General features: G+C 41.8%; 1 protein-coding gene across 3 annotated transcripts in view; it reads left to right on the forward strand.

Moving 5' to 3' along the window:
* DOCK5 (dedicator of cytokinesis 5) overlaps positions 1 to 15,435 on the forward strand; it is a 202,894-nt gene that overhangs the window by 148,857 nt on the left and 38,602 nt on the right. For all 3 annotated transcript variants that reach the window (XM_023636176.2, XM_070256397.1, XM_023636177.2), the window contains exons 29-38: positions 1,242 to 1,336; positions 2,615 to 2,693; positions 4,056 to 4,156; positions 6,172 to 6,230; positions 6,583 to 6,737; positions 7,542 to 7,627; positions 10,105 to 10,264; positions 11,027 to 11,067; positions 11,737 to 11,827; positions 15,313 to 15,432. In XM_023636176.2, coding sequence (XP_023491944.1) covers positions 1,242 to 1,336; positions 2,615 to 2,693; positions 4,056 to 4,156; positions 6,172 to 6,230; positions 6,583 to 6,737; positions 7,542 to 7,627; positions 10,105 to 10,264; positions 11,027 to 11,067; positions 11,737 to 11,827; positions 15,313 to 15,432 — 987 coding nt within the window. The remainder of the gene's footprint in view (positions 1 to 1,241; positions 1,337 to 2,614; positions 2,694 to 4,055; positions 4,157 to 6,171; positions 6,231 to 6,582; positions 6,738 to 7,541; positions 7,628 to 10,104; positions 10,265 to 11,026; positions 11,068 to 11,736; positions 11,828 to 15,312; positions 15,433 to 15,435) is intronic.

Consider the following 15,435-nt stretch of genomic DNA (forward strand, 5'->3'; position numbering starts at 1 on the left):
CCTTGGAAGCCGATAACTGGCATCTAAATTTAATCCTTGCTTGACAAACCATAAATTCTTGTTGATTTGAGAGGAAAAGTTGATAGAATAAATTGGTGAGTGCACTTAAAATGTATAATGAAAAAGTTAAGAACTCGTGAAATATGTCTGTGATTTCCGATTTGAGGGTAGGAAAGTTTGACTCCCCTTTCAACCCGAAGGAAGGTTCCAGGGTAGCACAGACTTCAGAGCCAGGATTGCTCCCTTTCCTGTGCCGTTTGGCATCCAAAGTGCAGGAAGTTGACCGACTCGAGCAGTATCTCGGAGGAATAGCGTCAGGAATAGAACCTAGGCCTCCTGCCTCCCAATTACTGTGTCCTTTCTGCTGCCTGATGTAAGTCATGGGCTAGGACTCCGTAGTTTAGTGCCAAAGAAGTTGGACTGGATTTTCATTTCAGGAATCCAAGTGGAAAATGTCTAAATTTAACTAACTAATAAATAGAAAAGCTTTCAAAACTTTTTAGCTCTGGTTTTTAGTCTGATTGTTCTGTTTCTGAGTTACTTTTTACACATAGCCCCCTTTTGAGTAGAATAGCTGTGTTTTCGATGCTGTGCCCTGTGTACTCTCGTTATTAGTCATTGCAGTCATCAGGACCCACTGCTATCATCTCTTTAAGGACCGTTAAAGACCCTTCTCCCAGGCTACACATGGTAACATTCCTGGAACAGGAGGAATGATGACTTTGCTTCTTATTTATAGCATTTTGGTTCTTTTCTAACAATAATAAAGGAGAATTGGACTCAGAGTTATTAGAAGTATCAGTTTCTCACAATTACTGGTGAATTTGTTTTAAGTGCAGTAGATCTATTCAGACACCACTTGGCAGCAGAGAACTGAAGACATTATGGCTCTAAAATGCAGTCCAGAACCCCAAGTTCTCTTCCCAGCTCTCCTGCTTCCTGCTGTTTGTGACCTTAAGCAAATCATTTAATTTTTCACAGCCTCAGTTTTATATTTGTAAAATGTGGACAATTTTTTCATCCTTATCTTCCTGATCAGATTATATGATGTAAAAGTCAAATCATATGAGAGCTATAAAAATGCTTTGTTACCGGTAAACACCTTATTAAGAAGACAGGCCGTTATGGGACTTGGGACATCTTGTTCTGATGTAGTGGTCCCTCTTATCCACAGACTGGGGGAAGGGCTTATGAGATGTAGCCCAGTTTTTCCCCACGCATTCCTCCTTTGTTATCTGCAGGACTTCCTCATGGAAACGTTTATCATGTTTAAGGATCTGATTGGAAAGAATGTCTATGCCAAAGACTGGATGGTCATGAATATGATGCAGAGCAGGTAAGACTGCAGGGCCCGAGGCTTTTCACTGAATACTTGGGTCTGGTAACTAGCTATCTGACCTTTGTGAAGTGCTGTTAAATCTCTTTGCCTCAAACCCATCGTCTTTAAAGTAAGTATCTTCCCACCGCCATAATCCTAGTTTATGTGCTCATGTTCTTGATTTCACCTGGGCACCTGCAGTTGCTCTGACTCGGGCTCAATGCTCTCTTCTCTCTGCTGTAGTCTCCTCATCACTCTCACATTAATCGTGAGCATCAGCTCTACATGGCATCTTTCAGCAGCTCCACAGGGCCTTCGCCATCCTGACATTCAAGGCCTCTGCAGCCTGGCCCACCCCCCCTCTAGACTTATCTGCCACTGTTTCCTTCTATAGACAACCTGGACTCCAACCAGACTGGCCTCTTCCTGGTCCCTGAACGTGTCCCTCCTGCTGCTTCTTCCCCTGCAGTGTCTTCTTCAGCATCTCTGGCCATCAACATGCCACCCATTCCTTAAGGTCCTTCTCAAATGCCATCTCCAGATGAAGCCTTACTAACCTGGATGTCATCTTCTCTTCCTTTGACTCCCCATTCCTCTTCGATACCCCTCTCCTAGAATTTTCCATATTCTTTGTTGAATCATGGTTAAATTTACAGATTGCAAATGACCCCACCAAGTTGTAAACTTCTTAAGACCGGGAACTGTCTCTTTTAAGGCAAAACCTAAGCCAGTGCTTTGTAGTTCCTGGCCCACGACAAATACTTGTAGAATCAAAGCGAAATAAACTGAATATGTGCATTATATTTAAAAAGCTTCAGAATTTTTTAAAGAGCTAAATAAAGTCAGTCATTTTCTTATGCTTTATTTATTTATGCTTATTAAAAGCATTATTGTTAACTCCACAGGATCCTGATAACTTGGTTAGAAAAACTCTTCCTGTCTATGTACAGATTAGAGAAAAAATGGTATCAGAAACCTAGACTTTAAAACAGAGGCATCACAATAGCTTGCAAAGAGCCCTGGTCTGAGGCTCAGGAGGCCTGGCTTGTCCTCTCAGCTCTACCCTCAACTGGCTAAATTGCGATGCGGGCTCGAGTGGTGTTTGTAGTCAGTTTTGAAACTCACTTTCCGTGTCCTCTGCAGACTGTGCTCTGCTGTTGGTCTGTAAGGGCCGTGATAGACCTAAGGGTCTTATGTTTCCAAGTCTAGGTTTGGTTTGCTTTGATTTTTAACAAGATGGGAAGTGTTTTGAAGAGCAAAAAGGTGCCTTCTTTATCCAGTGTCTTCCTCCCCCAGGGTTTTCCTCCGGGCTATCAATCAGTTTGCTGAGGTTCTCACAAGCTTCTTCATGGACCAGGCAAGCTTTGAACTTCAGGTAAGCATGCTGCTCACCCAGGAGATCCTTGAGTTCGCAGCCACAGCAACAGAACTATTTCCTTTTGGAAATCATGACCTCAGATTTCATCATTTTCTAATGAAAAAAGTTGTCTTGTCTTTTCTCCTTTCCTAAAGCACGTATTCTTGTCATTCTGTCCTTTAAACCCAATAAAATAAGTTTTTTTCTTCTCTCTGTAAAAGTAATAAATGTAAAAAAGTAATCGTAGAAAATATAACTAAGCAAAAAGAAGAAAACTGAAAGACAAGTAGTTCCACCTTCCACCGGTAACAGAACACACATGCACAGATGTGCACGCAAAGGTGCACAGGTGTCCCTCTGCCTGCTGGTGGCCTCGTTTCTAGAGTGGTTTGTGTACACACTTGTTTGAAAGTCCGAAGTGATAGCAGAACAGGTGACCACTAGCTCCATCTTCGTTCATTCATTCATTTACCCAACAAACATTAGCATATTTCATGTACAGGGCATCATTCTAGGCCCTGGTGAAGGCAGACAAGGTCCTGCTCTCGGAGAGTGGACGTTCCAGCGTGCATTTTCTTGGCGATGTGCGTTACTGTGTCATGAGGCTTTGTTTGTATCTGTGGAACTTTAAAAGTGGAGAGTCATAGGTAGAGGAGATTGTCTATGCATATGTGCATGTACATATACGTGTGTGTGTGTGTATATACATGTATGTGTGTATATGTATTTATTTATATATATATATATATATATATATATATATGTGCCAAAGTGGAATCGAGCTGGGCCATTCTTTGGTAACCTATTGACCTTTTTACTTTCTCTATTATCTTTTCAATGATATTAAATATTTTCATAATATTTTTAATGGTTGAATATAGCTCATTGTATGGCTGGGTCATGATTTATTTAACCAAATTTTTGTGAACATTTAGATTGTTTCCATTTTCTGTTACGTTAAATAGCATTGTGGTGGCCTTCTTTTTTTAAATATTCTTAAATACCCATGATTATTTTGCCAGGATAAAGTCCTAAACTAGTTCAGACTAGTTCAAAAGTTTGGCAGAATTGTGGTTCATTTGATACCTATTGTCAAATTATTTACTATAAATAGGCATACTTCTTGGCAGCGGTTTTCCTTTATCCCGGGAGTAAAGAAAATATAATGGTTTGGATTTATTTTTAAAGCTTAATGTTAATATTAAGTGTTAAAACTTTCAGGGCTGAATAATTGAAACAGAAGAAAAGAGTCTTGTGGATTTTATTTTGTTTTTTCATGAATCTCTGGCAAGTGACTTTCTACCATGTGGTGGTGTTTTACTATGCCCTTGTTAATATGATTTTCCATTTCTTTTCGCCCACACAATTAATTGTGAACAGCTCTGGAACAATTACTTCCATTTGGCAGTAGCGTTTCTCACCCATGAGTCCCTTCAGCTTGAAACCTTCTCACAAGCCAAGCGCAGCAAAATTGTAAAAAAGTAAGTGTCCTCTTAAACTTGCTTACGATTGAGAAGTTGCTGCTTCTATTTCTGTTCAGAGCAAGATTTTTAGTATCAGAGCAACTGCTCTTCACTGGCTATCCGTGTTGTTAGTGAGATAGATCTTAAAATAGTTGTTTAATAGACCTCAAATTTCCCCAGCTTCACATCTCTTCTTTCAAGGCCCCATTCATTTACCCGCTCCCACCGCGTTCCTTTCCAGAATCTGTACGTAGAGAGGCACCACTGCCCTGCGAGAACGCGGCCCGTCTGCTGGCAGCGTTTCCCGACTGCGGGCACAGTGCCTCTTTCTCGCTCGGGCCTCACAGGGTAGCCTCCTTTGGCACCATTGCTCTGCCTCTCAGTCACTCCAGCAGAGAAGCCAAGACTAACACATCACCTAAAAATGCCCTCCAGATCCCTGGCCGGGAATTCAGGATGGACTTATGTGCAAGAGCGATGAGAGATTTAGGGAAGCTTCTCATCGCTCTCCTCACAGGTCTGTTTCAGAGTTCCCTGAGAGTTGGAAACTCCAAGGCCATGCAGTTACAAAGAACTTGAGAAATTTATCACTTAAAGGCTGTGAAATTTGAGTTCTGTTCCCTGCCAGGATGTCTAGGATTCTAGGTGAATTATTTAGCATTTCTGTACCTCTGGTTTCTTCCTAAAATGCTGAGATTGGTGGCTAAGAGATTGAGATTTAGTGATTGTGCTCTCAAACATAAAAGTAAAACCCGTTTTGTCGATTTCCCTGTGGGGTGAGTATGGAGACAGAATTGATTTTTAAGATGGATACTTTGATCTCATTCTTTAGAATATCGGAAATGACATGTTTCTTTCCAGGATGGATTTGATTTTGGTTAAAAAACCATTAGTGAAGTTAGTTGACACCAAGTCTGATAAATAAAGTGTCTAGTTAGGATTAATGATTCTGGTTTTGGTCAAAGGAAAGTGTGACTATAAGTATAATCCATGTAAAAATATGTATGCGTATGGGCAAAGATAAACCTTGGGAAATAAAAACATTTATATTAAGGTTATAGAAATGAGAATGAATCTTTTTTCAAAATTTCTCTTACTTTTAGTAGAAGTAGCATCCACTAAGCTGTTAATAAACAAGGGGAATAGTTACCATTTACTGTCTACTAAGTGCCAGACGTTGACCACATGGGCTTATCTAATATTAACAATAAAATTAGGTTAGGTGTTTTGTTAAAATGGAATGGTAAGAGAAATTTTTAAATAATATCTTTATGCTAGCTTCCAAAGGCATTTCCAAAGGAGAAATTTGAAAATAAATGTTTGGGGTGCTAGTGGCCTGAGTGTGGAACCGTGGCTGTAGGGTGGGTCGGGGGTGCATATTAGAGTTCACTGGGAACTTTTGCAGTGTCCACTGTTGACCACCCTGTTTGCGTCTTCCGAGCCCCCAGCCTCTGATACGGTGTGCAGTGTGGGGCAGCCCCGGGCGGATGTGTTCTCTGAGAGATTCCACGGGATTGTCGGTCCACCTCCACCTAAGAGCTGCTGTTTAGATCAGTGTTTCTCTACTTTTTTTTCCATTATCGACTCCTGTAAAAAACCTTTTTAGAAATTGTTTTTCTAATCACCTCCCCCCAAGAAATAGTAATACCTATTAGTACCACAGATATACCGTATATCTGTGTATGTACTAGATGTATATCTGTACTTTATACATAAAAACAGTAAGCTCTTTTTTTTTTGCCCCCAAGGCAACCAGAGTATTTCTGACTCTTCTCCCTGCAAGAAGTCTGTCAATCTCGTCTTCTCAGTTATCTTCAACATTTGCTTTTGGCCCTCTCCGCGTTCAAGTCCCCTCTCCTTGTGTGGCTTAGTTCTCTGTGGCGGCTCGTTTAGGTATCGACCGTGTCTCTTACAGTGACCCTGCCTTAAATGTGACCTAGAGGAGCAGAGGCTCTTTTATTCCCTTCATCATTGTGTTATGTGTACTTGTTTCCACCGCAAACCCTTCTCCTGGTTTCTGATCTTCTTCCTAGATATGGGGACATGAGAAAGGAGATCGGCTTTAGAATCCGGGACATGTGGTATAACCTGGGTGAGTGCACAGCCTTGAGCAGCCCTACACACAACTCCTGTGTGACAAGCATCCCACGATGATTTCTTTTTTATTTTGATTCTGGTAACCCTAAGATGTATTCATCTGTGTGTCTGGAAGTGAAAGTTGAGTTGTGGGCTTCACACCCCTGTCTCCACTGGGACATTGATGTTGAACTGTCTCTGACGACATCCACGTATTATCAGAATACAGTATTTAGTCACTCACTTCTGAATTGAATTGATTTACCCACATAAACATTTTTTTCCTTATGGGCCCTGTGGAGGAAGATTGTAACACTTTATTTCCAGTGAAATTATTTTTTAATATCCTCACTTAACTTTCATTTCAGGTCCCCACAAAATCAAATTCATCCCATCCATGGTGGGTCCCATTCTGGAGGTCACATTGACCCCCGAAGTAGAGCTCCGGAAAGCCACCATCCCCATTTTCTTTGATATGATGCAGTGTGAGTTCAATTTCAGTGGAAATGGCAATTTCCATATGGTAAGGAGTGATACTAACACACATATAGTCAACTCATTTATTTTCTTTCTATATAGAGAAGCAGTAGCCTGAATAACACAAATCAAAGTTTATCTAAAAGCTTTTCTTTACAACTCACTTTGTAAAGCAATTAGAGATAGAATCAGATATTCCAACCCACAGCCTAGAAGTGATCTTTTTGCTACGTGTTTCCTAAAGCAGCAGTCTATCACTGGATAATTAAAATTTGACATCATGCTTTTTAGTCCCGTCTGTTGCAGTGTAGCCGCGAGACTAACGCAGTGGATTAAAGGAAAAGCCTATCTGCTGTAGTGCAGCCGAGGGAATGATGCAGAGGTGTCTAGTTTTGAGACTTCGCTTCGCCTGATAGGTCTTATCTATGCTTCTGCTTTCTTATCTGTACAGTACAGTAGTATTTAAAGGAAGATTTTACAGCTCTGAAGCTCTGAAGAAGCAATCCCATTGCCAATACTTAGACAAGACACAAAAATAAAATATAAAAATTAGAATTATCAGGCCGTTATTATATGCATGGTTGTAACAGGACAACAGTATTTTGGGTAATTATTTTTCCCTGCGAATATAAAGCAAAGGACAAAGTAACACGAGACTGGTTTAGAACATCTTGATAGGGCCTTGGTGCACAATTAACGGCTACCATGAAGTACGATCTTCCCCTGTGTGTGTTGAATATTGCACAGTTCAAAAAGGGGCCGGGCCAACTCCAGAAGGGTGGCCGGGTGTCTTTCGTGTCCTCTGCTAAGGATATGGTTTTCTCCTGTGAACATCTTCCTTTGCTTTCAGTTTGAGAATGAGTTGATTACAAAGCTGGACCAAGAGGTGGAAGGGGGCAGAGGCGATGAACAATACAAGGTCCTTCTGGAAAAACTGTGAGTATTTCAGAAACAAAAACCTCAATGTGATTGCATCATTTGGTGGTGGCAAAAACCATTGGCTTCTGCTGCACTTACAGACTAAGCGAGTAGTCCCAGAATCACCCAGGGTCACCGCCACAAATGGGCCTTGAGAGGGGTTAATAGAGTTCACACCATCCACTGCTGGCATTTGTTTATCTGATGTGAGTCAAATGTCCATGTTTTCCTGGCCAGCCCAGCCCTGGAGAACCGAGCAGATGGAGGAGAGGGGGAGATGCAGAAAGCAGTGGCATTTTTCCCAGTGTTCAAACTGCTGAACTTCATCAAAAGTGCCAGCACCTCTAATTACGGCTTCAAAGCAGCAATTTAAAGGAGGAGGGAAAAAACATTTCAAGGTCCACTTTACGTGTAAAAATACCTCATTGCCTCTAAGGACCTGTCAGAACACCGTTATGTCTCCTGCTAGGTTGGTTTTTTCTCTCCCCTGTCCCACCTCCCCCATTCGAGTGCAACACCTTTATTCCTTCCCCATGTTCACATTATCAGCTCTGCTCCCTACCCACCCCACCCTGCAGACTCTCCGTATCACCCTTGGCCCTCCTAATTCTCCTTTGCACGTATGCAATTACGAAATAAAAAGAGTAGTTTAAGACACTTGGATGTTGGAGTTAGAGATTGTGCTTCAAATCCCATTTTCTCCATGTCCTAGGAGATTGACTTTGGACAAGTGGTTTAACCTATCCAACACTTCATTTTTTTTCATGTACAGTAATAGGATTTATATTTTGGTATTGTGGTGAGGATTAAGCGAGATGATGCGTAAACACAGTGTCTGTTACAAGTTCATGCTGAGTAAATGTCGGCTGCACTGGTGTTTGTGCCTTTTACTGTTATTTTCAAATCCTCTCATCATCCAGCATTGTAACTGCTCTGGACTCTTCATTCCTTGTGTTCTCTGAACGTTTATGATATTGGCCAAGTGCGTCACCTGTTGACTGGGTATGTGCTTAGGTCGTGTGTCGTTTACCTGTTTCATGGGAATGATGTGTGCTAGACTGTGCTTGAGGACAGGGACTGCCCAGTTTTTTCTTTTTCTTTAAAGAATTTTTTTAAGGAACCAGCACACTGGATACTCAGAAATAGAACTGAATTGATGACTCATTTGTATTTTAAAGAGCCAGAAGTCTTTCTTATTTTGTTTTTAATGGATGATAAGACCGCTTGTTAGTCTTTGTATCTGGTTTCTGTTCAGTCTCCCTGTTTGAGCTTCAAACCACCTGTTTTTAAATTTTTTTTGAGATAACATTGGTTTATAATATTGTATAAATTTGAAGTGTGCATCATTATATTTCGATTTCTGTTAGATAACGTCATGTTCACCACCCAAAGACTAATTACAATCCATCACCACACACATGTGCCTAATAACGCCTTTTGCCCTCCTCCTTCCGCCCTTCCCTTCTGGTAACCACCAATCTAATGTCTCTATCTGTGTGTTTGTTTGTTGTCGTCGTTGTTGTTTTTATCTTCTATTTATGAGTAAGATCATACGGTATTTGACTTTCTCCCTCTAACTTACTTCGCTTAACTTTTGCAATTCTTGATCTCACACAGGAATTAAATGAGGAAATTATGCACACATGCAAACACACACACACAATATTTGCAAATGATACACTGCTCATTTTTTTTAATCCTACAGCTGATTTTTCATGTAAAGATTATATTTTGTTTCCTTCATTCTTCCTGGATCACTAACCCAGCAAAATATGACCACACAAATCTCCAGTGCTCAGGAATAATCCTAGAGTCTGGACTAATTCTTTGAACCCATTTCTTTTTTCTTTTTTTCTCTTGTTCCCCACATTTTATTCTAAGTGTCTAATCTAAGAAGCCCCTGTAGAAGCTTTGCTCTATTTGGGTCCAAAGGGAGAGGATTTAGACCAAAAGTGTAGCCTCAGTCTACTTATTTACAACTTTGCATTTTTTTCTGACATGAACACTTTTATCTGAAGAGTCACATGTCTGGATGTGTGCTAGATTCGTAGGTTCCCCTAGGCTGGGCCTTGCTCCCCAGCTTTCCAGAATGCCCAGGATGACCTGAAGTCCTAGGCTTTAGGGAGAATGAAGACGTAGAAAAGATGGTCTCTTTCCACTTGACTGGAGTGATCAGATAGCATACGTGAACCTTTTGGGCAAAGATTCTCGTTTCTGTGGTATTGACAAAAAGCAAAAACAAAATGCAAATAGGCATTCAGAGAAGGGCTTTGTGGGCTGAGGTGCTAGGTGGTGGTGGACTTGAGCTAAAGCCCTAAAGAAAATGTAGAACACGCAAGGCTGAGAGGTGCAGCCTGAGCGAGGGCCCCGGATAGGACTGTTACATGAAGGGTGTGTCTGGCGCCACCTGCTGCTAGGACCTTGGACGGTCCTCATAAATGGTGGAGGGTGACAGTGTGGGACATGGGCATCTGTCTCTACCTCCACCCCTGCAGGCTTCTAGAACATTGCCGGAAACATAAATACCTCTCCAGCTCTGGAGAAGTCTTTGCACTCCTGGTCAGCAGCCTCTTAGAGAATCTCTTGGACTACAGGACCATCATAATGCATGACGAGAGCAAGGAAAACCGCATGAGCTGTACCGTTAATGTGCTGGTATGTGCCAAGCCCCTGGGATGGCTAGAGGGCACTGCTAGGCCACCCCTGCACCCCACAGCTCAGATCTAGGTAGATCTCACAGACACAAAGGTGCTGTGGGGTGACCTTTATGGAGTCTGGGGCCTGCTGAGTCCGATTGGGACGGCTGACTCAGCTCTGGAGTTAGCGATACCAGCAGCCACAGACCTTGAGGATAAATTTGGAAACGGATGGAAAATGCAAAATAAGCTCTTAAGTCTTTCTGAAGGCCATCCTCCACCTGTTTCTCTGTCTTGTTTCTATGTGATTGCTTTGTTGTTGGAATTATCGTGCACGGACGGACGTGTGTGAGCAGCGCTGTGCACCGTGAGGAGAGCATTCGTGCCTGCAGTCCTTATGGTGGTAGAACTCTTTGGTCTTGCCTTTCCCTAGACATATGTAACTGGGGCCACAGGCCCCAGAGGTTTAGGCTACTGTGCATTCCTCTACTCACAGTAAACCAAGAACCTGCCCCCCGACCCCCTGAGAAACAGGGTATCAGGGGACCTGAATATGAGCAGCTCTCTACTCCCTTAGAAGCGTGGTCCTAAAAAAATTCTTCAAGGTATCTTCTTTATAAACTGTCACTTCCCTTCCTTAAGGGGGTATTTGTTAAAGGAGAATAATAAGCTCTTTGAAAGTGACAGTGTTGCAAAGCAAAAGTAGTTATTTGGCCATTTTCAGGGCAAGCTAGTCAATAACTCTTCATTTACATTGGTGTTTGTGACTTTTTTTTGGTAGAATTTTTATAAAGAAAAGAAGAGAGAGGACATATACATAAGGTAAGCTGAAATTTTTATGTCATGGCTTTATTATTTATTTCTTCAATAAACAAATACTCAGCCCCAACTCCATACATGATGCTTGAGAAACACCGAAAAGTGTGTGATATGGTGCCTTCCCCTGAAAAGGCAAACCCTTTAGACAGATGCACAAGTGAGTACCATTGAGGGGGTGCACGCGGAGGCTCCTGTCGGGATTTAAGGGAAAGACAGAGACTCTGGCCAGGGCCGTCAGGAAAGGCTTCACAGGGGGGCAGCATGAAAATTCACCTTCTGTCAAGCAGTGATAGCCTGGGCTCCAGGAAGCCCTGGGCAGGAGACAAACTTGGCCATAAACTCTAAGCATGTTCTTGGGGAGCAATCCCATAGCTTTCATTAGTTTCCCTCAGGGGTCCATGACATTCAAAAAAAATTAAACACCCACTGTCTTAAACAATGAGTACAAAGTAGAAGAGATGGAGGAGGAAAGACACATGGGCAGGAAGCCACAGAAGGGATTAAAGGAACAGGCAGTAAGGGGTTCCTTTGCCTAAGAGAAAGGAAGCGCTCCTGTGGAGTCGGGGGGGGGGGGGGGGAGGGCGGGGGAGCGATGCAAACCTGGGCGTGGAGTGGGCTGAGTCCCGGATCAACTCCCAGCAGCAAGAGGCCTCCTTTCTCCCGTCCTCACAGGTACTTATACAAGCTGCGGGATTTGCACCGAGACTGTGAGAACTACACAGAAGCTGCCTACACGCTTCTCTTACATGCTGAGCTTCTGCAGGTGAGTGGCTCAGGGGTCTCATTTCAACAGGGTGGAAGACAAAATGCAGTGTGTCAACTGTCCAGTCCTTTGGGACCAAATCCCGTATGCCTCATGATTTTGATGGGAAAGATCCTTATTCAAAGGAGATCGTTTCATCCAAGAATCTTTTTATACCTTCTAAATAGGCACAGCTAATTTTCAGATCAAGCTTGGGAAAATGTCCATTGTCGTTTATTTAAGAATCCTTAGAAAGCGAAGCACAACAGGACTCTAGTAATTGACACTCTAATCAAAGAAACTAAACACACATCGAATAATACATGTAAAAAAATTTGTAAAACTGCAGAGAAATGAGTTGTAAATGAGCACAGCACTATAGAAGCGCTTTTCTATTTATACTCTCAGTAAGCAAAACTATACTGTGCCATGGATAGAAATACATCTGTACTTCATGGATCCCCAATAATTATTTCTAGCTCTGACCACTCCTCTAACTTTAGATTCACACGAAAACAGTTCTTTCAACATCAGTCTTTGTTTTCTTTTAAGATTGGCCCCTAAGCTAACAACTGTTGCCAATCTTCTTTTTTTTTTCCCTGCTTTTTCTACCCAAATCCCCCCAGTACATAGTTGTATATTTTAGTTGTGGGTCCTTCTAGTTGTGGCATGTGGGACACCACCTCAATATGGCCTGATGAGTGGTGCCATGTCCACGCCCAGGATCAGAACTGGCGAAACCCCGGGCTGCCGAAGCGGAGTGCTCGAACTTAACCACTCAGCTACAGGGCCGGCCCCTCAACATCGATCTTTGAATGAGTAATAGACAACTCACCTTAACATGGCAGTAACAGGAGTTCTTATTTCCCACTCTTCTCCTCCTGATCCAGTCCGGCTTCTCCTTCTTCCCGTTTCACTAAAGACACCACCATCTACCCAGTTGCTCAGGCAAATACCTGTCATCATTTTTTATCCACCCCCACCCACATTCTCCGTGAGCAAGAATCATGAATCCTCTGTCCAAAACTTGCCCTTAACCTATCCATTTTTCCTTTTTTTAAACTGAGATATAATTGACACGTAACACTGTAAGGTGTACACCTGTTGATTTGATGTATCTGTATATTGCAGTATCATGGCCACTGTATCATTAGCTAACACCTCTATCACGTCACATAATTATACCTCTTTTTTTGTGGTGGGAAAAATTACCGTCTAGTCTCTTAGTAGCTTTGATGTTTATAATACAGTGTTGTCTATCACCACTACACTGTGTATTAGAGCGCCGGGACTTATTTCTCTATTGGCTATAGGTTTGTACCCTAAACCAACATCTCCCCAGTTCCCCTACCCCCAACCCCTGGTAACCACCATTCTAGTCTCTGTTTTTATGAGTTTAGCTTTTTTAGATTCCACATATAAGTGAGATCATAGAGGATTTGTCTGTCCCTGTCTATCTCACTTAGCATCATGTCCTCAAGGTCCATCCATGCTGCCGCAATGGCAGGATTTCCTTCTTTCTTATGACCGAATCATATTCTAGTCTATATACATACCTCGTCTTCTTTGTCCCTTCATCCATAGACTCTTAAGTTGTTTCCACATCGTGGCCGTTGTGAACAATGCTGCAGTGAATGTGGGAGTGCAGATGTCTCTTTGAGATCCTGTTTTCATTTGCTTTCTATCTACTTTTCCTTGTCTCCATTGCTGCCATTCTGGTCTAAGCTACGGTCATCTCTCCCCTGGAGCACAGCAGTATTACGTCTCCCTGCCTCCATTCTTTTTTATTAAAGATTGACCCTGAGCTAACATCTGTTGCCAATCTTCCTTTTTTTTTTCCTTCTCCCCAAAGCCCCCCAGTACATAGTTGTATATTCTAGTTGTGGGTCCTTCTAGTTGTGCTATGTGGGACACTGTCTCAGCTTATCCATGTCCGTGCCCAGGATCCAAACCCACGAAACCCTGGGCTGCCTAAGCGGAGCGTAGGAACTTAACCACTCGGCCCCAGGGCCGTCCCCACCCTGCCTCCATTCTTGCATCTAGCAATTAATTTTCTTGTATAATTTAATTCTTATTTTTTATTAAAATAATACGTATACGTTGTTCTAAGCTTTGTAATTAAAAATAGGAGACCTCTGCCTCATCACTTCCCCAGGGCAGCTGTTCACAATTCATATTCAAGATACGTCGCTAAAAGGCTCATTCTGTATGGGTTGGAGGGAAGGCTTATTGACTGTGGGAGGTTCAGAAAGAAACCCCACTGACTGTAACTGTAGGTCTTTTCATTTTTGCTGTTTCGAAAATGGAACTCTCCCCTCCTGGCGTTAGGTATGAGGTGTGGATGCAACTTTGCCCCCCAGGCAGCTGCTCAGTAGGGGTGCTGTTTGTTACGTACAGTGCATGTTTTCCTTAGTGGTATGAGATCCCGTCTTTATCCTGTACTAAATCCCTAGGTGGGGGTTGGGCCTCTGCCTAGATTTTATATTCTTTTGCCCGATCTCCATATATTCCTGTATACTACCGCACCCTTTTGGTTCTTTATGGTACGTTTTATCACCTGGAAATTACTCTCCATTGCTCTTCTTTTTCAGAGTTTTCTATCCTATTCCTTTTTGTTTATTTTTCCATGTGGACTTTGGAATCCATAAATTTAAAAATTAATTTAGTGAAAATTTACACATTTATGAAATTGCACTTACTTGTCCAAAAGCATGGTGTGACTTTCCACTTCTTCAAACTGCTTTTGTGCCGTTCAGTGTTGTGTTAAAGTTTCCTGTCTAGAAGTTTTGCATATTCCTTGCTGTGTTGATTCCTAGGTATCTTTTCATTTAAATTTAATTATGGTAAAATACACGTAAAGTAAGATTCACCATCTTTGACCATTTTCAGTTCAGTGGCATTAAGTACGTTCACATTGTTGTGCCCAGCTGTTATCATTTTCGATTTATTCCTTTTGGGGTTTTTTCTTCTATTATCTTCAGCATGGTTATCTATTTATGTGAAATACATCTCCAAATTATTTCTAAATATGTTAATTTTTTATCCCACTACTTAATTCTTTCATTGTTTGTGGTAGTTTTTTAGTTGGTTCCCATTTGAGGGGATTGATTATGAAGAATATAATTGTTGTTTGCACGTAGTGATAGTTTTACCCCCTCCTTTCCATTTTTATGCTTCTAATTTCTTTCTTTTATCCGATTGTGTCAATGATGCCTTCAGTATGGTGGCAGTCGTGTTGGTTGACAACCCTGCTGTGTTCATGACTTCCATGGGAACACCTCACGTGCTTGTCCATGCAGCAGGACAGTTGTTTTGGAGCTGGTGTGTGTGTGTGTATTCAATTTTTTGTTTAACAAATAAAAGTACAATACAGATGAGTCAAAGATATAGTCGAATATTTCTGTGAGTTTTTTTGGCTGAATATTTGTTACCTTGATCTCCTTTAATTAATTTAACTCATTGATGTGTTGTGTTAACCTCTTTTGTTGCTCCTGTTTGTTTTTCAGTGGTCTGACAAGCCCTGTGTCCCCCATTTGCTTCAGAGGGACAGTTACTATGTTTATACCCAGCAAGAGCTCAAAGAGAAGCTGTATCAAGAAATCATATCATATTTTGACAAAGGCAAAGTG

This window comes from Equus caballus, chromosome 2 (genome assembly GCF_041296265.1).
Source record: "Equus caballus isolate H_3958 breed thoroughbred chromosome 2, TB-T2T, whole genome shotgun sequence".
NCBI classification, from domain to species: Eukaryota; Metazoa; Chordata; class Mammalia; order Perissodactyla; family Equidae; genus Equus; species Equus caballus.